The following is a 26,969-nucleotide window of genomic DNA, read 5'->3' on the forward strand; positions in this document are numbered from 1 at the left end:
TAATTCCTCCAAAAAGTTTGCTTCGTTTCATTCGTTGTTTCGTATTTCCCTCTCTTTCATATAGTCTCTCTCTGTCTCTCTCAGGTTGCAAATCAGTTGGTCTCTTCTCTTTCCTCGTCGTTTCGTTGCCATTCTTCGAGAGCGAGCTGTTTCGAATTCGTCGAGTGTCGCTGCACGGTCCAAGCTTCCTTCAGCGCATCAGCTCCTTCGACTCCTCTGCTCTGGAAGAATAGCCAGTCGGAGTCCTTCCGTTCGCCAGATCTCGAGAATGAGCCTGATTCGGGCTCGGCTCGAAAATCAAGGAAACAAACTTGGGGAAGAAATCTCGAAGCGAGTGTTACTAGCTACAATACAGACAAACAGTAGCAGAACGAGGTTAGGGCGCGAACGAGTAAAGTATGGACAATGAACAAAGGGTCGGTGATCGAGGAGTAACGATAAACGAGGAGAAAAAAATAACGACAAACAAAGGGGGTATCGAATCAGGGATACAAGGAGTACAAACAGGATCGGAAGAGCAAGAGAGAGAGATGGCGTTAGACCATCACTGAAGGAGGTAAAGGCGAATGATCGATCAATTTCGGTGAAATCGCAGAACTGATCCCGGCGTCGGTTTCACTTCGATGTCGACTCCTTCGAGTACTCGTCGTCTTCGAGGACGGTGAAAGCTTTCCGCCTCGTTCGGTCGCGGAATTACTCGTGCAGGTTGGGGTAGTAGAGCCGGAGGAAGAAGGCGGAGAGATTGAAAGAGGTTCCTCAGTGTAGGGGAGAGGGGAAAGGGATGGAGAACGTTTAGAAGGTGGAGGGACGATTGAAGCGTTGACGGAATAGGAACGTTTACGAGGTGGAGGTGGTGGTCTGAGCGTTGAAGGCGAAGAAGGTGATTTCGATTGAGAGTAAGATTTCGAGTGAGAATGGGGAGAAGTTGAAGAGCGAGATCGATAGGCTGGGGGAGATGATGGAGAGTTCGTCGGAGATCCTATTGGGTTTCCATGTCGATCGACGTAGACTGGTAAGAGGACTAATCTTGGTCGATTCGAAGATGCGGTTGAAGAACTCTGAGAACGGGGTCTTGAAGCTGAAGGATCCGAGTATCGAGGTGGTAGTCCCGTCGCAGGAAGAGTGTTGCTTCTCCTCGTCGAAGAGGCAGACGGTAGATCGAAAGAGGAACGAGATCTCGACCGACGAAGTTCCTCTTTTCCTCCCAATTGTCTCATTTCCGAACTATTCCTCCTCCTCCTTGGACTCGGCACACCTTCATCATCGACCCAACAATCATTATCTCCTCCTGCTGCACCTCTCATGACTCCGGTCGTTTCATATTCCCTCAATTCGGTATTGTGCTCCCAACTGACATAAACCCCATAAATCCTCAGCGCAACGGCAACGACACACCCAACGATGACTTTCCCCATCCCGATCTTCCAACTCTCTTCGCATGCTTCGACTCCCCATGATAGTAAGTCGATTCCACCGGCGGCAGGCCAATCTGAACCATCTCTTTCGACATGCAGAATCCTGCTGCTCGACGTCGAGGGAGAGTCGTATGAAGAGGAAAGAATCGAGGAGCAGAGGAAGGAGCCGAATGTCGGTGAGAGAGAGGGAGTGAGAGTGAGAAGCGAGAGGGTGAAAGTGAGGAGAGTCGTCAGGAGGAGATCGGCGAATGTCGAAACGGCGAATACTCGATGTAGAGATGCGTTATGCTATAGCAATCGTCAAAAAGAATATCAACGTCAGCTCGAAATGACACAGAAAGGAGGAGACCGAGGTAGGACAACATACGAGGAGGATCCCAACGACTCCTGCCAGAGAACCAGCTGAGGAGATTAATCCCCATTTCAACCCTGCATTCGCGGTCCACCATGCGACGACTCCCAATTGATCCACATCTCCATCGAGTTGATCCGAGAGTGATTCGGTGTAGACGTAAAGACAACTCGCGAGTCCAGCGGAGAGGAGGAGAGACGAGAACGAGATCAAGAGGGCTGGTAGTCGGGTCGAACTTGGTGTAGACGGTCGTTGGTGCTTCCTACGACTCATCCTGGCTGGATTGTAGGAGAGAGAGAGAGAGCAAAGGCGATGGCCGAGGTGTGAGAAACAAGCCGAGTTTGTCAAGCTGATGAAGTAATCGTCTCGCTCTTGTGCGGTCTTTTACGGTTCCTGCTCTTGAGTATCGCCAGACTATCTGTTCGTGGTGCTTTCTCTGTGTCGTTTGAATCGAGTCGGGAGTTGTTGAGAGAGAAACAAAGGAAAGCCGAAACAAGGTTTTTCTCAGAATCAGAGAAATTTGAAGTCAGCAGATCGTCGCAGATCCCTCGCTACAGGTTGAGCTTACTTTTTCTCGTTCTCTTCTCGTTTTGCGAGGCTATCTCCTCGATGCTCACTCAGCCTCAAGGGCGTGCCGATTCAAGTTTGTTTTCATCGCGAATGAGCCCCTGCGTTCGCTCGCGTGACTTTTCGATGGAATCGTTCGACGATTTTTCGCAAGGCATGTGAGAATTGGTTGATTTCCGAAGAAGCATAGTATAGTGTACGAACCTTGAGAAACGTATGGACGACAAACAGACAGATGAGAAAGACAGGAGACAAGGACGCAATGAAATGTACAGTCGAGAATGAGGAGGAGAAGGGAGGTTTTCATCCTCGACTTTCGGTGTATGGATAATCGAACTTGTTGCCGTTCTTTCTCCATCGCTTTTGCCTACGATAGCACGTCGAGTAATTAGCCAAAGACCCGGGTGACGAGAGAGACGGAGGACGAAACTCACTTTCGTTTCGTCGAAGCATGTTCAGTCCACGCTTCCGTACAATGTTTCGCCTTGAACGCTCGAATGAACGATGGATCCCTGCAATACACTCCCGTCGGCACATGAGTTACCTCAGAAAAATCGCTCATGCGAGAGAGAAGATGACTGACCAAAGTTCTGAAGCGATTCCTAAATCTTTACAACACCTCATCAACGCATTACTCTTGCAACCTTCTGTAGCGGTTGGCATCCCACTCGGATCGAAGAATGTTTGTTCTCCTCTCGCAACACTGACCAGTCTGTCGATTCACTCGAGACATCGAAGTCAGCTTTCTCAAAGAAAGGAAAACTTCTCGGAAATCTCAAAAGGACTGACCTTCCACCAGCAACCAACCCCCATTCCCTCGTCACCATTCCTTTCAATACCGTCATTTCCCCCCTAGGTACCATCCCCCACCCACCAGGTCCAAACGCTCGATTCAAAATCCTCCTATACAAAATCTCTGGCAGGTACAACAACCCATCCGGTTTAATCTCGATCTCGTGGGCTTCTAGAGGACGCATGAGGATAGTCGCTTGGGAGGTCGTGAAGGGAGTAGAGGAGAGTCCGTGGAAGGATGTGGACCAGTCGATTTCGGTCGGAGAGGGGGAAGGGAGAGTCGATGGGTAGGAAGTGAAGGTGTCGTTCGAGGGGATCGCATTCGAATCGACTGCAGTAGTAGAGGAAGTGGAAGGGGAAGGGGAAGAGGTAGGTGCGGGATCGAGAGATTCAGATGGAGAAGGAGAAGAAGTGGCTGAAGTTGAACTACCGATTGATTGAGCGGGTACTACAGGCGTAGGTTTGACTGCTTGTGGAGTCGGAGCTGGACTTGTCACGCTAGGAGTAGCAGCAGGGGTCGTAGATCGACGAGGAGTGTAGGTACGTCGAATCGGAGGGGAACTTGAACTACTCGCCCATCGTGCTTGTACCGCTAGTCTAGTTGGAATACTGTTGATCGTTCTACCTAGCATCTTGTCGAGGATCGAAAGTGGTCGAGAGTGGAGAAAGATCAAACTTCAGGAAACTTTCTCTCTTCTTCTCTCACTTTTCACCGATACTCGAAACTCGATTGATTGAAGATGCCGTTAGCAGGGAAAGATATATCAAAGATCCGGAACAAGGTGGTTCGAGGCGAGATGAACCAGAAACGCAAGAAGGAGCAGAAACAAGCAAAGCTCAAGAAACGTATCGCCAGGAAGGAAGCTGAGGCACGAGGAGAGACAGTCGAACGAGGTCAGTATCCTCTGCCCTCTCTTGATCCCCTCACACGGATAGCTGATGAAAAGAGGCGAGGATTTGGCAGGAATTACTCGAACGATTGAAAATACTCGAGAATGGCTTGGGGACGAAGATGGAGAGTACGCAGATCCCCGTACTCGACCTGCACCAGTCACAGTGAACGAACAAACGGGAGATGTCACGGTCGATATGGGAACTTTATCGAATTTATTCCCGATCGCTCCTCCTCCTCCTCCTCAAGCAGAAGGTTCCTCCTCCTCTTCAACGACTACTCCAGCAACTGAACCCAAAGTCCTGATTACGACTTCACCCGGGAAACCTCCTCATCCGTTCACGAAGACGTTCTTGGATGATTTACAAGCACTTTTGGGAGGAAAGAAACGAGCGGATGTAGTCCCGAGAAGGAGTCCGAAATTCGAGATGGGCAGGGTAGCGAGATGGGCGAGAGGTAGAGGTTATGGTTGTATCATGGTCGTTGGGGAAGATCATGCGAAACCTTGTCAGTTTCTCAACTTTTCCGTAATGTGGAATGAAAACTGACTCGAAGCCTCGTTCGTTCAGCTTCTTTGACCGTCTCTCTGTTACCTTATGGTCCTACGGCACACTTCCGATTGACCGGTATCACCCTTTGCAAAGATATTCCCGCATGTTACACGCTCTCTATCACGTTTTGTTTCGCTGAAAAACTGACAAGCTGATCTCGTTTGCGCAGGGTCACGCATCCCCTACTTCACACCCTCCCGAACTCGTTCTCAACCATTTCCAAACTCCTCTCGGTCTCTCTCTCGCGACTCTCCTCTCCCAGATGTTCCTTCCCCCTTCCCAAGCCGACTTGCTCTCCCGTCAAGGTTTCATCGGACGTCAAGTCGTCCTCGCGCAAAACTCTCGAGATTTCGTCTTCATCCGTCGATACCGTTACATGTTTGCGCTAAAATCCCATCGATTAGGGAAAACTACGAAAGGGAGAAGCGACGTCGAGAGGATGACGGAAGTGAATCCGGACGAGGAGATCGATGATACGGTTAAGACGAGGTTTCAGGAGATTGGACCTCAGTTTACGATCAAGATGAGGTGGATTCGAAGGGGACCGTTGGGGGAGACTGGGGATGAGAGGGAAAAGAGGGAGAAACAGGAGGCGGAATCGGGAGAAGCGGCTCAGGAATTCGGAGAGGAACCCACGGGAGGAGAAGGAGACGAGGAAGTTGATCTAGACGAGATGAATGTTGATGGCCAAGACGGAGATGAGGAGGAAGATGATGCGGAAGCGGAAGAAGCAGCGAAGAGGGAAATCGGGTTGGATGAATCCGATAGTCGAGGTCAACCCAATTTCCAACCTACTGCCTCTACTTCGACGGCTCCAACACCCACAGCAACGGAGGAACAACAAGCCGAAGGAGAATCTTCGCAACCGAACCCGAAGAAACGCAAACGACGCACCAAACCTTCTCACCCTCTCTACCGACCCTCTCCATCGCCTTCCGTGACTCCCGAACCCGAACCCGTGCCACTCCCGAGCGTCGGCAAGAAGAAGAACCCAGAATTGACGAGCGCGTTGAGTACGGTAGGGAAAACTTGGCATGCGGGTAGAGGAGAGGGAGGAGTGAGGGAAGCGGCGAAGAGGAGAGAATGGAACTGGGACGCGAAGATGCAAGTTTCGAGGAGGAAGTTCTTCCTCTAAAACGCTTCGAGCCTTTTTGGGTTTTCGTTTCCTTCATTGTCGTTTCTCGTTCTCGTCTAGATTTCTTTCGCATGTTTCTCTGCATTTCAGCTATCGTTACTTCCTGTCTTGGGTGTGCTCGCTCGCATGTTGTAGCGCATGGAAGCTCGAGGTATGCCGATAGATCGAAAAGGAAAAGTGCGAGAAAACATGGCGGAACCTTCCAGGGTCCTAGACGGCGCGGGACGACCAGATACTCCCGGACATACAGTCGACTGCCACAGCGCAAGAAAGACTTGTCGTGTCGCCGGTCGACGGGAAGAAAGGAAACAGCGAATTCGACCGAACTGTCTTCAGCGAGAGTATTGTCCTCGATGTCGCGACGAATCGCTCAGAGGGAGATCGCGATACAATGCTACCGGAGCATCTCGCAAACCGCTCGGATCGTCGTAGGGTCGACGTCCGCACGAGGAAGAAATGAATAGGTATTTGTTTCCACCCCATCGCCTCTAAGAGAACCCCACGACTCCACCGCTCTCGCACACGCTTAGTTCTTCTTTCCCTGTACACAGTCACATCAAAACGGTCAGGCGAACACGAACAGAGAGAGGAGAAAGAGGTAGACGAGAAGGGAAAGGGAAGGGAATGACTTACGAGAGACATCTTGTAGACACCTTGGGAGATACCGGCAATTCCAACAGTGAAGAGGGTCATGAAAGCACCTATCCATAGGACGAGCGGGATGAGTTGGAACGATTCGAGGCTTGATCAAGAGATCGAAGGTCTCGTTCGAGAGCAGCTTCCGAGAGAGGGGTTACGTACCCATGTAGAGACGTGCACGGGGAACCTTTTGGAAAACAGGTCGGTGATCGGCCTGAACAGCAACGGAGAGTCAGTGAGAGTTGATGAGGAGAGGGAAGGGAGAAGGGAAGAGAACTGACCTGGAATCGCTTTTGTTGTTCGAGGATGGTGTTGGGTCGGTTGACAAGGGCGTCGAGCATCTTGAGCTAATGGATCGGGAGGGGTTGAACGACGAGATGGACAGATCGAAGCTTGGAGCTTGGAGAGCGATTTCGGGATTGGCTCGAAATGGTTCGCTTCGCTCGTCTTCTTGAGCGGTACTGGCTACCTTACATGGTATAAGATAGTATCGAAAGGTTTACTAGCTACTCTACAGAATTACCAGAGCAATCGGATTCATCTCCGTCGAAACGAGTTCCCGCTCTCGCCGTCCTTCTGCACTCCCTTGCTCGATTACTCTCGTCGCCGTACATCGCTTCTGCTAGGCTGTCGGCTGATTCGGTTCCGGCGTTCTCTCTCAGCGTAGCTCTCCACTCGTTCCCGATCTTCCCTCAACTTCCCTCATCCGAAACCCCTCTAGAATGCCTTACAAGACACTCCTAGGCGCAAAAGGTGACGCAGTATATGAACAATGCCTCGATATCAGAATTGCCGTCTTTGTGGACGAACAAAAGTTCACAATGGAAGACGAACTCGACGAGTTGAGTCACAAAGCTCCCCTCTTTTCGCTTGTCATTCTGTGCTAGACTGACACAAGACGTCGACGTGGTAGAAAAGACGAAAGTTCGGATCATTTGCTGTTACTCGATGAGAAACCTGATGGGACAACTGAACAAATCGGTACGATTAGATGGTCAGCCCTCTTCGTCCACTACGTCCGCTTGCTCGTCGAAGTCGACACTGACGTATCGGAAGAGTACTGGCTGATTGTAGGTGGCCTATACCCGGTCGAGCAGCAGGGAAAATGGGAAGAGTAGCAGTTTTAAAACCTTACAGAGGACTCGGGATCGGTCGAGTTTTGATCGACGTCCTTGAGGAACATCTGAGGGAGAGACGGGGGAAAGCTGGAGAAGCGCTCAAGGGGAAGGAGGAGGTTGAAAGCATCGCTCATTCGCAAGCTTACGCTCAAGGGTTTTACGAGAAGGTACGTCTTCGTTCTTGAGTCAGCGATGTCCGTCCAACAACAGCTGACAAGACGACCACGAACAGAGTGGTTACGTTCGAGAAGGAGATCTCTTCCTAGAGGTGCGCCTCGTTGTTTTCTTTCCTACTGCTACTGAATTTGTTCCTGGCTCACCGCGCCTCATGACTCGTCTTGAGTGCTTGCACAGGACGGAGCGGATCACGTCAAGATGGTCAAGGCTGTCAAGCTCAAGCCAGAATAGAGGCTGACCGCACGTCTAGAGCTTAGAAAGGAATGGAAAATGTATCGATCATTTATGCTCTCAATCTCACCCTGGGCCTCTCGCAAACTCGCCGGGGTCTGAATATTATACTATACACTATTTGCACTGTACAATGAGTTTAAATACAACGAAAGAAGTTCATTTGATTATGCTATGTAATCGGTCTTTGCGAAGAAACGAGCAACGAGTCCCTTGCAGAGAATCCCTTGATACGTATGCCTACTTTAGTTTGATCCGTTATGCTGCTGCTGATGCTGTACTTGTTGTTGATGCTGACTTCCATTCGCGTTCGCGTTCTTATCTCCACCCTTCGCCTTTTTCGGTCCACCAGGTCCTGGATTCTTGACCCTCTCGTTCCTATTCGCGACTCCCATCTTGTTCGGTCCCTTCTTCCTGTGGTAGTGAGGTTTCCAACTGTGTTGTTCCATGACGGGTTTTTCTGGGTAACTTCCCTTCTCGATATACTTGTCGAATTCCGTGCTCGACATCGTCCAAGGGGCGTGGATCTGTTCAGCGGGTACTTTCGAAAGTTGAGGTAACCACGTTTTGACATAGGATCCGTCGGGTTGATAGTCTCGTGATTGTTTGATACAGTTGAATTGGCGAGCTGCTCGAGGATCGTTTCCGACTCCAGCGACGTAGGTCCAGTTACCGTAATTTGCAGATGCCTGACACGCACGAGGAAAGGCAAGAAGAAGAAGTAAGTACAAGGAAGACGGGGAAAGAGCGCTGTGGATGAGGCTCACCTCGTGATCGAGAAGATGACTCTCAAAGAATTCCGCTCCGATTCGCCAATCGTACTCCAGGTCTTTTGCCAAGAACGATGCGACGTTTTGACGACCTCGATTCGACATGTATCTACGGACGAGACCGAGTCGTTGTCAGTTAAGCCTGTTGTATGAAGCTCACGACGAGAATTTGCGCTTACCCGGTAGCTTTAAGTTCTGCCATGTTGGCATCGATGAAAGGAATTCCAGTTCGACCGTCCAACCACCTTTGCGCGGGGTGATCAGGTCCATCCGACTCGGGATCCCATCTCTTCCAGTAATCTCCCTTTGCGGCGGATCGTTTCGGATCCGAGACGGCTTCGAGTCCTCCGAGGTGGAAGATGTTGTTACCGAATTTGCTGTACGTCATAACCAGCGACAGCGACGAGGTGAGCTGTCAGTCTCAACGAAGGTTTTCGAGGAGGAAGTTGAGCTTACCGAGCGGTGTAGTAGAAGTAATCCCTCCAAAGGATCTCGAATTGAACCCAGTACGTATTTTGAGTTTGAGTGTAACGTTCTTCGTGCTCATTGAGGTACTTCATGACGAGTCGAGGTGAAACCATTCCATGAGCTAGGAAAGGTGACAATTTCGTACTGTACGAATGACCGAGTAGACCATTTCGAGTTTGCTGAGATGATCATTCTCTCATCAGTACTTGCATGGAAGAGGTAGATGAGTGAACGAAAGATCTCACCTTGTAAGTGGCGACAGGAGATTTTTCCCCTTGATTGAAGTACCACTCCAATCTCTCGATCGCGCTAGTTTCTCCACCCTTGAACGGGAACGCAGAATCTCCACCTTCGTCGGGCTTCGTCTTATCGTTCGCGGCGTTCGGTACTTGCAAAGGAGCGAGGAGGTGTTTCGTGATTTTTTCCGGCTCAGTCACATCGTCGAACTTGTCACCGTAGCCGACGTAAGCGCCCGATGGGGGTTCGGGGAAAGGTTTGAATTTCTTGGGGGTAGGGAGAGGATCGCGACCGAGTTGAGGGAGTCCTTCGATTCGTTTACGGAAGGGAGTGAAAACGTCGGGAGTTTGCGAAACTTCGAAAGGTAGTTCACTTTCGTGAACTGGAGTTCGTCAAAGTCGTCAGTAAGGGAGCTCTGCTACGGTAGCGAGTGGGAGGGAAAGTACGCACCGAGAGGAGCTTGATCGATAAGCTTGAAATGAACTTTTTCGGCATCGAGGATCTTGTTCAGTTTTCGCTCAATAGCAAGTTCCTCCGAGTAGAACTATGCCATAAAGAGATGTCAGAGATGTTATAACAAGCGGAACGAGCGAGCTCGAGGTGTCTCGTCGACGAGAAGCGACAAGCGATTCGTCCCCTCAGATTTTGCGACGACGCCAAACGATAAAAAGGATTGACTAACCTCTTTCTGAAAGTAGACGTTATCGACCTCGTCTCCATTCTCCATGAGTTGCTTCACGATTGCCTCTACAACGTTCTCTAGCTTTCCCCATCGCACGAGGAGGTCTGAACCGTGACTTCTCAGGTTCTTCTTGAGGTCGTAGACTCCCTCGTTGATGAACCTATCGCCGGGAAGGGAACGAGCATCAGCTTGTCAATCGTCGAAGGGTTGCGATCCAAACGCGATGGTCGATGAGAACTCACTTTGCTCGAAACGACGAAGTTCGCCAAAATCCACAAACTCGAGTTTTCGCAGGAGGTCCTTCTCGATTGTATCCCGGGAAACCTGATAGTTCGAGGAATCGCTCATCAAAGACGTAGAGAGGGAGAACGTGAGTTGTATCCGATTTGGAGTCGTGTGCCGTAGAAACGAGTTCGTTGTCGTGAACCCTGTGGCCCTCTCCTTGTTCAGCATGCGGTATGAGCTGAATATAAGTTACTGACTCACCTGAGATCCCCTCTGTGTAGCGTGAGAGTGATTTTTCTTCCCATCTTTAGTGAGGAAGTTGAGAGATTCAGATGACGCGTTTGGAAGAAGGAGGGTCGTAAACTTGGTCTCAAGTGCAGAAAGAGACTCGTCGTCTTGAAGTATTCGAGCTCTGAGCAAAGACGGTCGGGCTGAGGCTGATGAGAGAGGAGGAGGAACGATCGACGGAGTGAACTTTTTGCACTTTCGCACTTTCCAAATCGTTGACGCCGCTCGCTGGGGAAGCAGCTTGAGATCGGAAAACTACTCTCTCGCGTAATGCTATACAATCCTCTCTGTCTATATCAAACGGGAACTAGTAGAATCGGTGCATATCTCGTTGAGGAGGATTGCTTTTCTAAAACTGTGCGAAGAAAAAATTACGACAAGTTAAATCCGGTTCAATCTACCACGCCGTTACGTCTCCTTCTGCCTCTCCAAACAGACTAGCCTTGACCGGTTCGAAACCATCCTCGTTCGCCTTCTCCTCGACTAACGGTTCCCCTTCGTAAATCTCTGGTAACCTCGCATGTAAGAACCTCAGAACGTGATTATTGATCTGTTCAAACTCGAGCAAGAACCCATCGTGACCGTCTGGTGAATCAATCACGACGAGTTCTGCCTCTCGCATCGAAGCGGCGAGTTCTCGTTGTTCCGTCAGAGTGAAAAGTCCGTCTGTCGAAATCGCGATCACGAGGGCTCCGGGAGGAATGAGAGAGAGTGGTGGAGGATCTTGAGGTCGATCGCGACCGACGTCGTGGGAATCCATTTTGCGAGTGAGGTGAATGTAACAGTTGGCGTCGAATCGAGAAACGAATTTGTCGCCTTGGTATCGAAGGTAAGATTGGGCGCTGAAGATTGGAGGGGGAGATGGAGGTGGTAGAGGTTCGCCGTTCGAAGTGAGTGGTAGTGAAGAAGAAGATGATGAAGGAGGGGGTGAAACGGCTCGAGAGGAAGGTCGATGTCCGTCGTTGTGGAAAGCTTCTGCTCGTTCCGCCATTGTTCTCGGAGTTCCATGTGCGTCCGTCATTTTCCCTCTCCCGATCCCTCCTGCTGCTCTAGGCTTCGCCCTTCCTTCTCCATCCGAATCTACCTCTTTCCTCCCAAACCTGCTCTCGAACGAATCCCTCGAACGATAAGTCAACAACGCCGCCATCCTCGCCGCTGCCAATCCTCGTTTCGGTCCCTCCCCGTTCATATCGTACCACCCTGCTTCGTAATCTGGATCCGAGTAGATACTCTGCCGTTGAGCTTCTCCCCACGAGATCCCCCAGGCCGAGTGCCGAGCTGAAGTCGCGATCGGACAAATGTTGCGAACGTAACCTGGTGGAGTCGTCAAGGGCCATTCGAGCACTGCCATTCCTCCCATCGATCCTCCAATCACTGCGGCTACCGTATTGACTCCGAGGTGATCGAGAAGCAATTTGTGCAATCTGTGAAGACGAATCATTCTTCAACTCTAGATCTTGGGAAGAAAGCTGAGAACGACTGTAGCTCACCTCACATCATCTCTAACCATAGTCTTTGGAAATTCCGGACCCCACCATTTCCCGTCCTGACGATCTGGATTCGAAGTGACTGGCGAAGAAGTTCCGTAAGGTGAACCCATCACGTTTGCGCAAAAGATAAAGTATCGAGTCGGGTCGAACGATCGTGTACTTCCTAGCAGAGGTCCCCACCTGATCATCGCAAAGAAATTAGACAGCCCTCAGAGTAAGCAAGCGAGAGAAAGGGAAGAACTCACCAATCTTCGACATCACTACTTCCGGTTAACGCATGACAGATGACCATGACATTATCCTTTCTGTTCATCGCTTCCAAGCCTCATCAGCTCCTCGAGCTCGGAGGAGGATGAGACGAGAGACGACTGACTTGTCATTCAATTTCCCCCAAGTTCTGAACCCTACTGATACATCCTTTAGTACGACTCCGCTTTCCAATTCGAACTTGGATACGACGGCGATGTTCTGGGTAGGGATTAAGCGAGAGAAGCGGTTGTTGGCAGAGGAGGGAACTTGATCTGGTCCGTAAACCGTCACTACACCAATCGGGAAGCGACCGGATCAGCTTGAGCGATGTCATGAGAGTAGGGCGAGCTCACCTGTAGGCTTGTCTGCCATCTTGGTTCGTACCGAGTTGTCGGAAGAGATGAGAGTCAACTTTCGCGATTTCAATGACTCTTGATCTCTTGAACCTCTCACAACCTCTCCTACTTCGGATGACTCGTCTGCGGCTAGATAGATGCCTCATAACAATGGACCGCCTTGTCTGGAAGCTCGAAGACGTGATCCCGAGGGACCTTCTTTTACAACATTCCCTCCCTTTCCTCTCTCCTCTTCCCGCGCTACCAGTAACAAGAGAGCTAAAGAGCGTCTTGATCTCGACGAGTCGTAACGGACTCAGTCGAGGCAGGAGGGGCACCTAGAGCACACGCCTCCTCCTTTCCCTTTCTCTCTCCTTCAATTCATGCACGCTTCCTCTCTCTCTCTCCCTCTCTCTTCACTGGCAACCACTTCCTAGGCTGTCTTCAGGCTTACGAGGATGCGTCCTACGACGGCGGACTTGGCAGTGAGTTCCTCTATCTTTCTTCTCCCTCAACGGTTAGAGAGAAGGGATCTTCCTTCTAGCTTCCTCCTCCTCCTCTTTCTCTTCCAAGAACGCGTCCGACTTACTCCGAGTCCAACGTGTTTTCCTCGCTGTACTGTACAGGCTCACCAACTCGCGCAACAATCGTTGAAGAACAACAGTAAAAGCAACTTGTCTCCCCTTTATTCGAGCGCACCTCCCTCTTCCTCAACTTCTTCTTTCAGTCCTTCTTCGACCGCGTCTTCGAAATCCCCAGCGACTCCCGCTACGCCTTGGACTGAAGACTCGAGTAAGAGGGACGCGATCGGAGCGAATAAGAGAGAGCCTGGAAGTGAAACGGGATTAGGATTGAGCGGTATGAGCTCTCCTTCGACGAACCCGACGAAGTTGTTGAGTAGAGGAGGAGTCAGTAAAGCGAGACCCGAGACGGATGAGGAGGAAGAATTGGACGATGAGTTTGAGGAGGAATTGAACGATTTTGGGTACGGATCGAGAGGGAAGAAGAAATCGGACAAGAAGGAGAGTTTGATCGGTGAGTTCTCCCTCTTTCCTCCCTCTCCCATGATCGTACGGGATAAGCTGACGATTAAGAGCTCTTGCAGATATGCTCAACTCTGAACCGCCGGCTTGGATGATGGAACCGGAACCAGTTCGAGTTTCGTTACCTCCGAAAACTTCGAGTATTCCCAGCAAGATTCGCAAGAAATTCAGTTCCAGCACGATCGACAACGACGTTCACGCTGGATTCACGACTCTACAACGAGGTGGATCAAAGAATCGAAAGGAGGATACTTCTCCGTTGCGTTCGAGTCGTTCGGCAGGAAATCTACTCAACGGTTTTCGTTCGAGACCGAATCCTTTCGGGTTCAAGATGCCGGGAGGAGGAGGTATGGGCACGTCGAATCGAAGTCGGGAGGATCTTCAAGGCTCAGTAGACCTCGGTCGTTCATCGTCGCATTCGAAGAACGGATCAAGAATGCTCGACGACGAAGAATTCGAACGACTCATCAACGTCCCGGCATCAGCAGCGACGACGAAGCGTCTCACAGCGAAAGATGCGACTTCAAGTTCACCAGCAACTCGAGAACTCGCCGATTTCCTTCGCTCTGATGGTCCGCAAGGTTTCGATAAATCTAAATCTTCTCTCAGTCTCTCGACCACGGCGGGATCGTCAATTCTTACTGGTTCGACGAATATCAAATCAATGTCGTCCAATGAGGACCCTCGTTCATCAGGAGGAGCAGAAAGTCCCTCGATCATGCGAGCCGCAATGGTGAAACTCGGGAGCTCGATGGGAGCCGCAGGAAGGAGAGCGAGTCTTGGTACTTCGACGAGCTTTCAAAATCTCGTTGGACAACGACCTTCGACATCGAGTGGAATCCCTCGCCTTTCTTCCCCGACTAGAACGAGGTTTCAACGCCCTTCGACAGCTCAGACGGTCGCCTCGGAAGAATCTCTCTACGACCCTCAGAACAAGGAAACGATCCAGGTCGACGACAGTCTCATGCGAGGAATGTTCGGTGTCAAATCACTCTCAACGTCGGAAGGAGACGACGCGAAGGAAAGGTTGAGGGATTCGAAGATCGGGGTCACGAGTCCCCCTCTGGGAGTCTACGAGTTTGTCGCGATTGACGAGAGGGAATCGGGAGGGATGTCACCGGAACCTCACAAGTTGGGAAGTTTGGTCAAATCGAAATCGCTTGGAAACGTGTAAGTTTTCCTTTTCGCCTTGTCTTGCTTTGACTCAGAAGACTGACCTTGTTTTTTCGGTTATAGCTCACCCTCGAAACTTCCTGCACCTCGTCGTAAACCCGTCCCCCTCACCTCCAACGACTCTCCCACTTCCTCAACTCGGTCAATCAAAACGAGCTTGAGCGGCTCAAGAACGAAGATATTGCAAGATCGAGACGATACCTCCCCTCTTGCAGTCGGCGAGAGTCCCGTCAAAGGAGCGATCCCACCTTCGTCTCGTCCATTCTCCTCTCTCGTACCGACATCCGAGGTGAAAACTCCGACGACTCCTTACGAGCTTTACTCGACTCCGCCCCTCACTCCAAAGACCGCCACGAAGTCGACTCATACAGATGTCGTTCAACCCACGACACCGACGAGACTGCGGTCTGCGAAAGCCTCGGACGTGCCTACTCTCGAAGAATCATCGACAGCCCTGACAACGCCACCTCCTACGGATCCCATCCCTCGAATCTCCCCTTCACGATCCTCGTCCGATCATTCCGCTCGCCGCGAATCCTTCCGTCTCCGATCGATGCTTCTACAACCGAGCGAAAGCGCTTCAAAACGACTTTCGATCCTCCCTTCCGTCGAACCTGAAAGCGCACTCATTTCCTCCTCCTCTCCTTCGAACCCCGATCGACCCAACACGAAACAAATCGACGACCCAATCCTTACGTCTCTCGATTCACTCCGAACGTCAATGGCGCAAACTGCGAATTTACCGCTCGTCGCACGTTCCACTTCGCTCGATGAACTCGTTCCGACTCTGAAAGGGTTACAACAAAGTATGGAGCATGGATCCAAGTTATTGGCATCGATATTGGAAAGATTGGAGGAGAACAGGGTCGTGAAGGGGAAGGAAGACGGAGAACAAGCGGCGGAAATGGAGAAGGAGGAGAAGAGATTGGTTGAAGCGTTACTTGGAGGAGCGGAATGAGGTATTACGAGCTCTTTGTATGAGTAGGGCTTCATCAGATTGCATAGTGGGCTGGACCTGCAGAATTATACCACTTCCGAGATTATACCCTCACTTCAAACAGCGAATTTTTGAACCCGAGAAGCAGTCTCTACACGCTCGAAGCTCGAGCAGTCGCGACTCTTCAAGAACGCTGAGTGGTAGTGAGCTGCCTCGTTGAGCTATCGCTCTCTCAACGGCCGGCGAGTATTCTTTGTTTTTGTGAGTTTTTTGCATAATCGATACGAAAACACAGAGAGAGCTATTCAGCTAAAGAGAGAGTCCACCGGGTAATATGAGAAAGGATAGAGGACAAAGAGAGCCATAAGGAAAGGGTAGAAAGGAAAACAAAATTAGATACAACAGAACTTGTTGAGAGAACTGTTCCTCGTTCTCTCTAGAGCAGCAGGGGGGGAATATGATATTAAGCGGCTAAGACTTTTTAAGGGTCGAGAACGAAACCGGTGGAGGCGCGAGTGAAGGGCGTTTTGACGGCTCCTTTGTGGTAGGAATCGATAATCTAGAGAGTGAAGCGAAATTGAGTCAGTTGAGCTCGAGAAGAGACAGCACAGCTGTACTCACCGATTGAACAGAGGCGTAGGTACCAGCTCCGAAGAAGAAGAAACCGGTGATGAGGATGACTGTAGTGGAGCAGAGTCGTCAGAACGTAGACTCAATCAGAGAGGAAAGAAAATCGGAAACTCACGAGCATTGATGATCGCTTCTGTTATAAATCTCATGCCTCTTCTCTTTCCCTGGCTCAATTGCCACCACGCACAAGCCCACATGATGTAACCGAACCAAGAATCGAACAAACTCGAGATCAACGACAACATGTCGGAGAAGAAAGGAATCGCTTCTCCAATGATGAATGAGATGACCCATCCTCCGAAGACGATACCGACCCAGACTCCCCATCCGAGGAAAGTGTGACCGGTTCGGTGACGAGATCCTTCGCGGAAGATTTGGAAGAAAATCGCTCGACTAGTGACCATCGAGTAGAGAATTCCGACGACTGAAACGATTGCAGAGAGTCAGCACTGTCGGAAATAGTACACAGGGAAGAGAGCTTACTAATAATAGTGGGAAGGACGAATCCAGCCGCGACTTTACCGTATCTTTCTCGTAGAGATCCATAAGCGGGAGCAGTCGCATATTCAGTTCCAGTATAGTGGTAGACGACGGCTCCGGTGATAGTAAAGAGAGCGAATTCAGCTGCCATCGATACGGCGAGAGCTTTCGGGAAATCTTGAGGGCGTTCCATATCACCCACGAACGAGGGAATGAGAGCGTGACCGATGAAGGTGTCTGTATGAACGTCGTAAGTCAGTCAAACGGGTTCCAGACAGGAGATAGACAGCAGAACGTACAGACTACGTTCAAGAGAGCGTTAACTCCTTGTACGAAAGTAGTTCCGGCGGGAGCCCAAACGGAATGAGTGATGGGCACGGCGGGGTCGTAGCCGGAGGGGTATCCCTGGACTCCATGTCCACAGATGACAATAAGGGTAGCTACGAGCATCGTCCTATCGGGAAAGAAGACGAGTCAGACAAAAGGGAGAGGAGAAAGAATTTCGAAAACTCACGAAGAGGCGAGAAGTCCTACTGCCGACATTTGCGAGAAACTACGAATGTTCGAGAAGAACCACATGATGACACCCATAACGACGGCCCATACGAGCGTGACTTCGGTTCCTCCTCGAATCGTTTGAATGGCTGCGAATCAGGCATTTTGGTCAGTTTAAGCGCTTCATTCGTTTGATAGTGAAGGAAACATACCGGTCGCTCCAGCTACGACGTGAAGACCCATAATGAACCAGTCTGGTAGGAAAGAGGGATAGGTTAGAACGGTAGAAACCGATAAAAACGAAAATGAAAAAACTGACTGTTGAGCGCGAGACCGATGAAAGCAGCATACCATCCAATCCGGCTTCCGGTCAACACTTCAGCGGCGTCGGCGATATCGCGAATCTGAGGGTGCTTCATGCAGAATTTCCAAAGTATGTACGACGTATAGTAGGTAGAGATCCCAACGAAGAAGATTGAAATGGTTGCGCTGCAGAGAGGGAGAAAGAGGTCAGTATCGCGTCGATTTCAAGGCGTAGGAAGTGGGAGCGTGAAGCGTACCCAGCGTAACCCTATTATTTGACGAACGCCAAGCGAAACGGGAATCAGTTTTGAAAATAGCAGCGACGGATTTGAAAAGGGTGCAAAAACTTACGAGAACCTGGTAAGAGTAAGGGAATGCTAGAATAGCGAGTACGACACTGTGAGTGAGAGAGGAGGAGGAGTTTTATCAGTGATCGGCGACCTCCAATTTACGATCGAGACGACGAGGAGGAGGCGGGGGATAAAGCTGAGAGAGAAAACTCACTATTCAGTCAACAACAAAGCGGCTGCTTGATACCCTGTTTCCTCAAAGTGATTACTAGTCAGTTAAGCTACTCTGTGAGCTCAACGAGCGAGTAATCCAAAAAGCGTACAAGACAGCTGGAGGGAAAACAAACAGTTTCGATCAGCTCAACTTCTACTCCGAACGATAAGGAGTGAGGACTGACCTTGCGTTCCTGTACACCTACAACAGACACCTCCTCCATCCAAATAGCAGCATCTACATCATCCGGCTTGTTTGCGAGCGTATGAGGCTCGTTCTCTTTCCAACTTGCCCTCGATTTCGTCGGTGCGAGCGGAGCTGATTGAGTCGAATGGGGCGAGATCCGCTTCTCCTTCTTGTACCCTGCCTCTGTATCTACCGACATGTTGAGCTGTTGACTGTTTGTTGAAGAAAGTGAAGGGAAAAAGATCGAATTGGTTTTTCAACGCGAGCGCCGAGTGACCTCGAAATTTCTATTTTTCGAGGTCTTGGACTCGGAAGCGATTGTATCATTCAAACTCGATCTTGCACACGAGGCGGGCCTCGAGCAGCTGCATGGGGAAAACCCGAATATCCGGACGATGAGCTAATAATTGCGAGGAAACACGAGCTGCAAACGGCGGAGAAGTTTCGAAGGCGGTGAGCTCAAAGCTTCGTTGCGAAACAATGTTCCCGTCCGTCCGAACGTGCATCTCGAGAGTCGCTTGTCTACAGTCGACTCTGTCTACGAGCATGCGACGAGCGACTTTCGTCGTCCAAAAAAAGTTCAAAATCCAGCCAAGAAGGTGACCCGCTATGACCTTCCTACGAGATCTTTCCCTCGTCTCTCTCGATACAGTAGATTGTAAAGATAGCGAAGATTCGTATTCATACAACAAGTTTACTGCTTTTAGCTTACGATTGTCCGAACTTCCCTTTCACATCAAACTCGCTCTTCCACCAACTTGATCCGACGCTTCTCCCGAGGGTAGTCCACCTTTCGATCGAGTCGAGACAAAGTCATTGTAGCTGTGCGTACACGACGAGACGGCGTCAGCATCGATAGCGCCGAGGAAATCGGTGAGAGAAATCGAAAACTTACATTTTCTGCAGACGATGCAATTCGTCGGTTGGAACAGAGGGTCGAGTCGTTTTGAGCGATTTGTGAAGATGATGGGGTTCGACGACGGTCTGTAAACGAGTTGCCTGTCAGTCATGGTTCTTTGAGAGACCTGAATTGCAAACTTACAGGTTTCCGTTCGGAAGCCGAGGCAGACCCGTTCGATAGCTTCGAAGATTTCGAGGATCTGTTCGACTCTTTAAGGCTAGCTAGGATTTGTTCGAGCTGTGGCACGAGAAAGTACATCAATCAGCTTCTCACTTGAAGAGATGGATGAAGTCTCAAGCTCACCCGTTTGTTCACGACTGCTTGTTCAGCCTTGCTTCTCACTCCCGCTTGTTTCCCATTCGCCTCTCCCATGTTCGCAATACCTCCAATCTCGACAAACTTGATCTCCTCCTCGACCTCTTTCTTTCCTCCGTTTTCACCTAACGACGCATCTTCAGCACTCGCCGCGTTCAAGCCGGTATGAATAGCGTCTAAGTGAGCGTTATACATGAGGGCTTGGAGGTCCGCTCCGGAATAGCCTTGCGTGAGTTTCGCGAATTCTTCGAGTGAGATCGACGGCGAGAGGTGCAGTTTTCGAGAGCAGGCTTGCATGATCTATCACGGTTCCGGACGGCTGCACGATCAGCTCACGAAACGTGATTACTGGCAACGAGAATAGACTTACCTCGAGTCGATCCTCGTACGAGGGCATATCGCAGAGAAGCGATTTGTCCAACCGACCGGGACGAAGCAAAGCGGGATCGATTAGATCCGGACGACTGTAGCAAGCTGGACTCTCAATCATGTTCCCACAACCGACTGATGGGTGCAAAGACTCGCTTACCTCGTTGCGGCGAGAACGTAGACTCCGTCTAAACCTTCCGCTCCGTCCATTTGAGTAAGCATTTGATTCACTACTCGATCCGTAACTCCTGTTGAATCGTGTCCTCTGTACAGTTTGCGACTATCAGCACTCGATCGGGGATGAACAGGAGTCCAGAGGAAGAACTGACCGTTTAGGAGCAATCGAATCAAACTCATCAAAGAACAAAACGCAAGGTTTCGCCGCTTGAGCCCGATCGAACAAATCCCTGACCGATTTCTCCGAAGCTCCGATGTACTTGTTGAGGATCTCGGGACCTTTAACGGAGATGAAATTGAGTCCACATTCTTTCGCGACGGCGGAAGCTAGTAGAGTTTTTCCGCAACCTGGGTAGCCGTACAGTAGGAGACTGCCGAGTACTCTGAGAGTGAGCAGTCGCTTTGGACGAGAGGGAGAGAAGGAGAGAGACTAACCCAGATCGTAACCTTAAAGGACAACTCGCGAAAATCGCACCGTACTTCGTTGGCCATTCGAGAGTTTCCCTCAAGGTCTTTCTCGTCTCGTGCAATCCTCCGATATCACTCCACTGAACTTCGGACTTCTGGAGCTTCACGTCGCGTAACGAGAGGGGAACGAATCCGATTTGAGCTTGATTGAAATCGTTTGCCGTTAGAACCAGATCCGACTAAACGAACGGAACAAATTCGCTGTCAGCTTGCGTAAGCGCTTGTCGGTCGAGGAGACTGGGAAGAGCGACTCACGCCAGGCGAGCGAGTCATAGTTCGAATCGCGCTTTGATGTACTGCTCGATCCACGAAATCCTTCAAATCCGCCGGCAAGTACCCTTCCGTGATCGCTGCTATACTAGCCGCATTGAACTTTTGATGTAGCGAAAGGTTCGAGCTTGAAATCTTTGCTTGAATCAAACTATTCAGGATCTGTTTTGTCCTCGATCGAAACAATCAGTTCTCCTACTCTGTCTAATGAGAGAGACTGAAGCTGCGAGGACTCACATCTTTCCTCCCAGCCTTCGTCGGTCCTTTCAAACTAACCGTTTCTCCCAACAGATGAGTCGAAGTCAAGAGCGGATGTAAACTCGTCGTTCCTTGAGCAGTCGCAACGATGATGATCGGTCTCGACTCCAATGTACTCTGCGCAATCCCGAGGAACATATTCGCCAGATGAAGGGAAGCGAAAGAATCGGCGTGCTATTCGCTCAACAAGCTTGTCAGTCACACGTTTCACACTCTCGGCGACAGAAGGAAAAGAAGGGAAATTCAACTCACCTCGACTTCAGCCGGAATTAGACGATCCAAGTTATCGAGCAATAACAAACTTGGAGCGTACCACGCCGCCTGATCGAACCAATCCTTGATCCGATTCTTGAGCGTTACGGGTCGTTCCTCACTATATTTCGAACAATCGATCAAGATCGTACCTGTGGAGATCCACCTCCCAACATCAGTTCCGATTTCGCGAAAGAACGATGGAGGGAAAGGAGAACACGCACGAGTCAAAGCACGATGATCTGAGGACATTTTCTTTCCGATTTCCTGGATCAAGGCGGTTTTACCCGCTCCACTGGCTCCTGTGACGAGGACGCCGGAGGCTGCTCCTAATTTCGTTGCGGATGACGAGGAAGAGGCGGAGGAGAGGTGTCGAGAAGTGAGGGAGTTGATGATGTGGGAAGAGAGCGCAGATAATTGAGTATCGACGCCAGCGAGCGCGACTGCAGGGGAAGTGGATGTGGGAGGATGTGAGTGACCGTTCGTGAGTGGTGTCGAGGCGTGAGCGGGTTTGTTAGGGAGTTTATGGGAAGAACTGTGACTCCTCCTCGAAGAACATGTCAGTCTTCCATCCATCTGGATAGCGACTAGAATGAAGACGAAACATCTTTTTCGATTAAAGCTCACCTTCCATCGAGTCTAGGCGATAAAGTTCCCGTTGCTTTCGAGCTCGTTTCATTCGGTTTCGTTTGAGCTCGACTAGACTTTTTACTCGCCGCAGAGCCAGGAGGGCCGAGTCTATCAGCACAAAGGGGAATCAGTCAGTGACTCCTCTCCGGAGCGACAGTTCCGCTCCAAGAGAGGCAGAGAAAGACTTACTTGAGTAATTCGAAACTCCCATCCCCTCCTCCTCCCGTCGTTGCGTTTCCCATCAACCCCAACTCCTCCCTCAAACTCTCCCCAATCCAGACCTGTCCTTCTCCAATTCTATCACTTTCCCTGATCCTGACTTCTACGAACTGTTTCTCCTCCGTGTTCTTCGTCGCCCCCGTCTCACTACTCCCTGAAGCCGCATTCTGCGTAGCTTCCTCTGCTGACCCTCCAGTATTCGAGCTGCTAGGACCTCCTGAAGATGAAGAATTCCTAGGTCGAGGTTGAACCATCAAACTCATCTTCTGTCCTTTCCCGAAAATGTCTCGTAATTTTCTATACGTTTGTCGATTGAGGTACATCTCGTCTTCTTCTACTAGTCCCTCATCTGTCGTCGCTGCTGTAATCGTCGTCGAGGGAAAGAGAGGGATGGGAGAATGCGAGAGAGGCAGCAACCGGAGGAGTTTTCGTCGAAGGAGAATCCATTCTGGATTACCATTGTGAGAGTGAGAAGGAGCTGTTGATGTTGTTGTCGAAGAGAGATCGTGTGATTTTGTAGAGGAGGTAGGTAGAGGAGCATGTCTCGATTTCGGAGCTACAATGAGTTCAGTCGCTGAAGTAAGGAGAAGAGGAAGTGGATTCGAGATGTTTGAGAGGTCTGGATCTGTCGAATCTACTCTCAAGAACTCAGGGTCAGTTTTGGAGAAGGGAGTAATGAGAAAGAAGAGCGTACCAACGAGGAATTTCACGACGGTCGAATTATTGATCCAACATGCTACCGTCATTCCAACTTTGATAGCTCGTACTTGGTTCAATAGGTACATTTCGACAAATTCTGCGTTCGTTTCCTATGTTTCAAACCGTTGTCAGCTGGTGAAAGAGGAAACGGAGGGAGATGGAGTTTCCACTAACGAGGATTTCCCAATCATCTGCTGTCAGAGGAGTCACATTGACCGAAGTTGCGACTTTCAGATCTCTCAATAGCTCTATCGTGACCTGTATCAACGAGTTCCAGTCAGTTCTAGCCCACCACATCTCGACAGAGAAGAATTCTTGCTCTCTTACCTGAGTCCCTTCCTGTAATCCAATCCCAAACATTTCCGCGTACTGAGGATCGATCTCTATTCTATCTCCTCCCAGCGGTCCATTCCCATTCGCTCGACTCGACGAGAACTGAGAGGAGACGGATTCAATCGCAGAAGAAAGTCCGGTCCATCCGGCAACGATCGTCTCGCTGCCTTTCCGCGATGCTCGGGAGGGGATTGTTAGTTGCACTGCGATAGATTGTGGAGCCTAGGTCGTATCAGGAGAAAGGGAGAGTTAGTACCGGGTAATGAATTGAATAACCGGAAGACTCGAAGAACTCACAACACCTCGTTGAGAGAGTGGCCCTGTGATTGATAGAGGGAGGTTCACGAGGCAGTTTCGAAGGGATACGAAATGGATCGTAGCTGTACGACCCATCTTGAAGAGTCGTTGGTAGAGGTGGAAGCCAACAACGAGTTTCAGAAAGTGTTCGCTCCTTCCCTCGACCTCCCGATAGTTTCGATACTTCTTTACGCGCGCGATAATTAGTAGGAAATGGATCAACCAATGATTACTCGACGTAGATCAGGTTCACTCGAATTGGATTACGGAGATGATCCCCTTCAAGATCAAGATCAACCTTTCTCCTCCTCCTCCTCTATCAAACTGGAACAGCAGGACGAAGACTCGAAACCGAGACCTATCGCAACTCTTGAAATAGCTCGAGTGAGTCCCGAATTCGCCTTCGTGTGCTTTCGACGAAGATCAGTCACTCATCATTTCTCTCCTCTCCTATCTCTCCTCCCCTTCCTCTCCTCTCTGACTCTCACTCGTACAGAAAGAGTTAGTTGAAAGTACTAGACCATCTCTACACCAACCCCGACCATCTTCCACCACGACTACTACAACGACTTCGAATCTCCCGAGTGGATTACCCGCGAATCCCCTCACGGGAAGAGTTCCCTCTACCGGTCCTACCCCTGGTACAAACATGTCAGGATCAGTACCTGGTGGTGTTGGGGGTGCTGGAGGTCACAATAATCAGATGACGGCGGTATTCATCTCTGATATGCATTGGGTAAGTCATCTCTTCTCTTTCTCTCTCCTTTCGCAATAACTTTGACTGACCTGATCGCGACGACGTGCGATGATCGTGTAAAGTGGACGAGCGATCAACATTTGGTAGAACTTTGTCATTTAGCTGGAGCGGGAGGAGTCAGGTTGAAAGACGTTTCGTTCTCGGAACACAAAGTGAACGGGAAATCGAAAGGGTAACTCTCTCTTCGCTCCTCTTCCTCTCTTTTGTGAAGTGGAACATTGATTTCGTGGTACTCTCTCTCACAGTGTCGCCTATATTGAAACTGGATCAGCCGAAGCTGCAGCTCTTGTCAAACGATACGTCGATTCAAAGTAAGTTTCTCCTCCCTCTCTATTCCCTTGCCCTCCCTCACTTTCACCTGATCTGACCTCAACGAATATTGTTTTCTCTCGTAGTGAATACCAGCAAAAACGAATGACCTGTACCCTCGTAATCGGTTCCAACCTCGGTTCTCCGTTCCGTACTCTCCCTCGCGAACCTCATTCCCGTCAACAAGGAGGAGGAGGAGGAGGAGGTACTCACAACCCGGCGAATCAATCTTCTCGACCTGGATTGAGGATCCCTCCGCCTTGTACTTACCCTTATATCAATTCGAAGGATAATGGGGGGAGTCAATCGACGGGAGGAGGAGGAGCGGGACAGAAGAGAGGGTTCGGGAATGGACCGGGACAAGGACAAGGAATGGGACAAGGTATGGGAGGTGGAATGACGATGACGGGTCAACCGGTTAGGAACCAACAACAACAACAGCAACAACAGAATTATCCGATTCAATCGAATTCGAATAATCTTCCTCCTCAACCGATTCAACAGCAACAACAACAACCACAACAGGGTATGATGGGAGGTATGGGAGGATTTGGAGGAATGGATCCTTCAGCGGCGATGGCTGGGATGGGAGGAATGAACATGTTTGGAATGAATCCGTTCGCGACGGGTGGAAGCGATAAAGTTCCCGTTGCTTTCGAGCTCGTTTCATTCGGTTTCGTTTGAGCTCGACTAGACTTTTTACTCGCCGCAGAGCCAGGAGGGCCGAGTCTATCAGCACAAAGGGGAATCAGTCAGTGACTCCTCTCCGGAGCGACAGTTCCGCTCCAAGAGAGGCAGAGAAAGACTTACTTGAGTAATTCGAAACTCCCATCCCCTCCTCCTCCCGTCGTTGCGTTTCCCATCAACCCCAACTCCTCCCTCAAACTCTCCCCAATCCAGACCTGTCCTTCTCCAATTCTATCACTTTCCCTGATCCTGACTTCTACGAACTGTTTCTCCTCCGTGTTCTTCGTCGCCCCCGTCTCACTACTCCCTGAAGCCGCATTCTGCGTAGCTTCCTCTGCTGACCCTCCAGTATTCGAGCTGCTAGGACCTCCTGAAGATGAAGAATTCCTAGGTCGAGGTTGAACCATCAAACTCATCTTCTGTCCTTTCCCGAAAATGTCTCGTAATTTTCTATACGTTTGTCGATTGAGGTACATCTCGTCTTCTTCTACTAGTCCCTCATCTGTCGTCGCTGCTGTAATCGTCGTCGAGGGAAAGAGAGGGATGGGAGAATGCGAGAGAGGCAGCAACCGGAGGAGTTTTCGTCGAAGGAGAATCCATTCTGGATTACCATTGTGAGAGTGTGTTGGAGCTGTTGATGTTGTTGTCGAAGAGAGATCGTGTGATTTTGTAGAGGAGGTAGGTAGAGGAGCATGTCTCGATTTCGGAGCTACAATGAGTTCAGTCGCTGAAGTAAGGAGAAGAGGAAGTGGATTCGAGATGTTTGAGAGGTCTGGATCTGTCGAATCTACTCTCAAGAACTCAGGGTCAGTTTTGGAGAAGGGAGTAATGAGAAAGAAGAGCGTACCAACGAGGAATTTCACGACGGTCGAATTATTGATCCAACATGCTACCGTCATTCCAACTTTGATAGCTCGTACTTGGTTCAATAGGTACATTTCGACAAATTCTGCGTTCGTTTCCTATGTTTCAAACCGTTGTCAGCTGGTGAAAGAGGAAACGGAGGGAGATGGAGTTTCCACTAACGAGGATTTCCCAATCATCTGCTGTCAGAGGAGTCACATTGACCGAAGTTGCGACTTTCAGATCTCTCAATAGCTCTATCGTGACCTGTATCAACGAGTTCCAGTCAGTTCTAGCCCACCACATCTCGACAGAGAAGAATTCTTGCTCTCTTACCTGAGTCCCTTCCTGTAATCCAATCCCAAACATTTCCGCGTACTGAGGATCGATCTCTATTCTATCTCCTCCCAGCGGTCCATTCCCATTCGCTCGACTCGACGAGAACTGAGAGGAGACGGATTCAATCGCAGAAGAAAGTCCGGTCCATCCGGCAACGATCGTCTCGCTGCCTTTCCGCGATGCTCGGGAGGGGATTGTTAGTTGCACTGCGATAGATTGTGGAGCCTAGGTCGTATCAGGAGAAAGGGAGAGTTAGTACCGGGTAATGAATTGAATAACCGGAAGACTCGAAGAACTCACAACACCTCGTTGAGAGAGTGGCCCTGTGATTGATAGAGGGAGGTTCACGAGGCAGTTTCGAAGGGATACGAAATGGATCGTAGCTGTACGACCCATCTTGAAGAGTCGTTGGTAGAGGTGGAAGCCAACAACGAGTTTCAGAAAGTGTTCGCTCCTTCCCTCGACCTCCCGATAGTTTCGAT

The 26,969-nt window shown here is 50.2% G+C and overlaps 11 protein-coding genes across 11 annotated transcripts; 4 read left to right on the forward strand and 7 right to left on the reverse strand.

Moving 5' to 3' along the window:
- Nucleotides 1–536: 536 nt before the first annotated feature.
- On the reverse strand, nucleotides 537–2,040 carry JCM6883_005136 (uncharacterized protein; the record flags this gene model as incomplete). The annotated part of the gene is made up of 2 exons (XM_076630258.1): nucleotides 537–1,703; nucleotides 1,783–2,040. 2 exons carry the CDS (start codon nucleotides 2,038–2,040, stop codon nucleotides 537–539), a joined length of 1,425 nt encoding a protein of 474 aa, XP_076489650.1.
- A 597-nt stretch (nucleotides 2,041–2,637) lies between these two features.
- On the reverse strand, nucleotides 2,638–3,758 carry JCM6883_005137 (mitochondrial genome maintenance protein MGM101; the record flags this gene model as incomplete). The annotated part of the gene is made up of 4 exons (XM_076630259.1): nucleotides 2,638–2,701; nucleotides 2,769–2,846; nucleotides 2,918–3,046; nucleotides 3,124–3,758. The coding sequence occupies 4 exons, from the start codon at nucleotides 3,756–3,758 to the stop codon at nucleotides 2,638–2,640; spliced, it is 906 nt and encodes a 301-aa protein (XP_076489651.1).
- Nucleotides 3,759–3,866: 108 nt separating this feature from the next.
- RPF1 (rRNA-binding ribosome biosynthesis protein RPF1) lies at nucleotides 3,867–5,704 on the forward strand (the record flags this gene model as incomplete). The annotated part of the gene is made up of 4 exons (XM_076630260.1): nucleotides 3,867–4,020; nucleotides 4,091–4,525; nucleotides 4,588–4,670; nucleotides 4,739–5,704. The coding sequence occupies 4 exons, from the start codon at nucleotides 3,867–3,869 to the stop codon at nucleotides 5,702–5,704; spliced, it is 1,638 nt and encodes a 545-aa protein (XP_076489652.1).
- Nucleotides 5,705–7,065: 1,361 nt separating this feature from the next.
- On the forward strand, nucleotides 7,066–7,869 carry JCM6883_005139 (GNAT family N-acetyltransferase; the record flags this gene model as incomplete). The annotated part of the gene is made up of 5 exons (XM_076630261.1): nucleotides 7,066–7,184; nucleotides 7,257–7,337; nucleotides 7,418–7,628; nucleotides 7,694–7,729; nucleotides 7,816–7,869. The coding sequence occupies 5 exons, from the start codon at nucleotides 7,066–7,068 to the stop codon at nucleotides 7,867–7,869; spliced, it is 501 nt and encodes a 166-aa protein (XP_076489653.1).
- A 245-nt stretch (nucleotides 7,870–8,114) lies between these two features.
- Nucleotides 8,115–10,556, reverse strand: JCM6883_005140 (uncharacterized protein; the record flags this gene model as incomplete). The annotated part of the gene is made up of 9 exons (XM_076630262.1): nucleotides 8,115–8,558; nucleotides 8,637–8,748; nucleotides 8,819–9,016; nucleotides 9,096–9,286; nucleotides 9,353–9,726; nucleotides 9,795–9,888; nucleotides 10,027–10,186; nucleotides 10,269–10,454; nucleotides 10,513–10,556. 9 exons carry the CDS (start codon nucleotides 10,554–10,556, stop codon nucleotides 8,115–8,117), a joined length of 1,803 nt encoding a protein of 600 aa, XP_076489654.1.
- Nucleotides 10,557–10,936: 380 nt separating this feature from the next.
- On the reverse strand, nucleotides 10,937–12,650 carry MET2 (homoserine O-acetyltransferase; the record flags this gene model as incomplete). The annotated part of the gene is made up of 5 exons (XM_076630263.1): nucleotides 10,937–11,963; nucleotides 12,030–12,209; nucleotides 12,275–12,334; nucleotides 12,403–12,568; nucleotides 12,632–12,650. 5 exons carry the CDS (start codon nucleotides 12,648–12,650, stop codon nucleotides 10,937–10,939), a joined length of 1,452 nt encoding a protein of 483 aa, XP_076489655.1.
- A 421-nt stretch (nucleotides 12,651–13,071) lies between these two features.
- JCM6883_005142 (uncharacterized protein) lies at nucleotides 13,072–15,787 on the forward strand (the record flags this gene model as incomplete). The annotated part of the gene is made up of 4 exons (XM_076630264.1): nucleotides 13,072–13,098; nucleotides 13,240–13,648; nucleotides 13,719–14,826; nucleotides 14,893–15,787. 4 exons carry the CDS (start codon nucleotides 13,072–13,074, stop codon nucleotides 15,785–15,787), a joined length of 2,439 nt encoding a protein of 812 aa, XP_076489656.1.
- Nucleotides 15,788–16,247: 460 nt separating this feature from the next.
- On the reverse strand, nucleotides 16,248–18,563 carry JCM6883_005143 (uncharacterized protein; the record flags this gene model as incomplete). The annotated part of the gene is made up of 13 exons (XM_076630265.1): nucleotides 16,248–16,325; nucleotides 16,388–16,446; nucleotides 16,512–16,820; nucleotides 16,880–17,113; nucleotides 17,176–17,330; nucleotides 17,391–17,520; nucleotides 17,584–17,625; nucleotides 17,691–17,860; nucleotides 17,932–17,942; nucleotides 18,026–18,071; nucleotides 18,179–18,212; nucleotides 18,288–18,294; nucleotides 18,363–18,563. 13 exons carry the CDS (start codon nucleotides 18,561–18,563, stop codon nucleotides 16,248–16,250), a joined length of 1,476 nt encoding a protein of 491 aa, XP_076489657.1.
- A 532-nt stretch (nucleotides 18,564–19,095) lies between these two features.
- JCM6883_005144 (uncharacterized protein) lies at nucleotides 19,096–23,648 on the reverse strand (the record flags this gene model as incomplete). The annotated part of the gene is made up of 18 exons (XM_076630266.1): nucleotides 19,096–19,186; nucleotides 19,260–19,348; nucleotides 19,407–19,502; nucleotides 19,569–19,880; nucleotides 19,951–20,044; nucleotides 20,110–20,214; nucleotides 20,279–20,497; nucleotides 20,562–20,773; nucleotides 20,850–21,026; nucleotides 21,102–21,296; nucleotides 21,375–21,526; nucleotides 21,599–21,909; nucleotides 22,002–22,112; nucleotides 22,194–22,857; nucleotides 22,918–23,032; nucleotides 23,097–23,180; nucleotides 23,250–23,477; nucleotides 23,553–23,648. 18 exons carry the CDS (start codon nucleotides 23,646–23,648, stop codon nucleotides 19,096–19,098), a joined length of 3,351 nt encoding a protein of 1,116 aa, XP_076489658.1.
- A 117-nt stretch (nucleotides 23,649–23,765) lies between these two features.
- Nucleotides 23,766–25,302, forward strand: JCM6883_005145 (RNA-binding protein; the record flags this gene model as incomplete). The annotated part of the gene is made up of 5 exons (XM_076630267.1): nucleotides 23,766–23,936; nucleotides 24,049–24,288; nucleotides 24,372–24,481; nucleotides 24,555–24,620; nucleotides 24,705–25,302. The coding sequence occupies 5 exons, from the start codon at nucleotides 23,766–23,768 to the stop codon at nucleotides 25,300–25,302; spliced, it is 1,185 nt and encodes a 394-aa protein (XP_076489659.1).
- A 122-nt stretch (nucleotides 25,303–25,424) lies between these two features.
- Nucleotides 25,425–26,883, reverse strand: JCM6883_005146 (uncharacterized protein; the record flags this gene model as incomplete). Its single annotated transcript, XM_076630268.1, has 5 exons — nucleotides 25,425–26,092; nucleotides 26,153–26,267; nucleotides 26,332–26,415; nucleotides 26,485–26,712; nucleotides 26,788–26,883. 5 exons carry the CDS (start codon nucleotides 26,881–26,883, stop codon nucleotides 25,425–25,427), a joined length of 1,191 nt encoding a protein of 396 aa, XP_076489660.1.
- Nucleotides 26,884–26,969: the final 86 nt, after the last annotated feature.

The sequence above is a fragment of the Sporobolomyces salmoneus genome (genome assembly GCF_050403485.1).
Source record: "Sporobolomyces salmoneus JCM6883 DNA, S_salmoneus_JCM6883_v1_ctg9, whole genome shotgun sequence".
In the NCBI taxonomy this organism is placed as follows: domain Eukaryota; kingdom Fungi; phylum Basidiomycota; class Microbotryomycetes; order Sporidiobolales; family Sporidiobolaceae; genus Sporobolomyces; species Sporobolomyces salmoneus.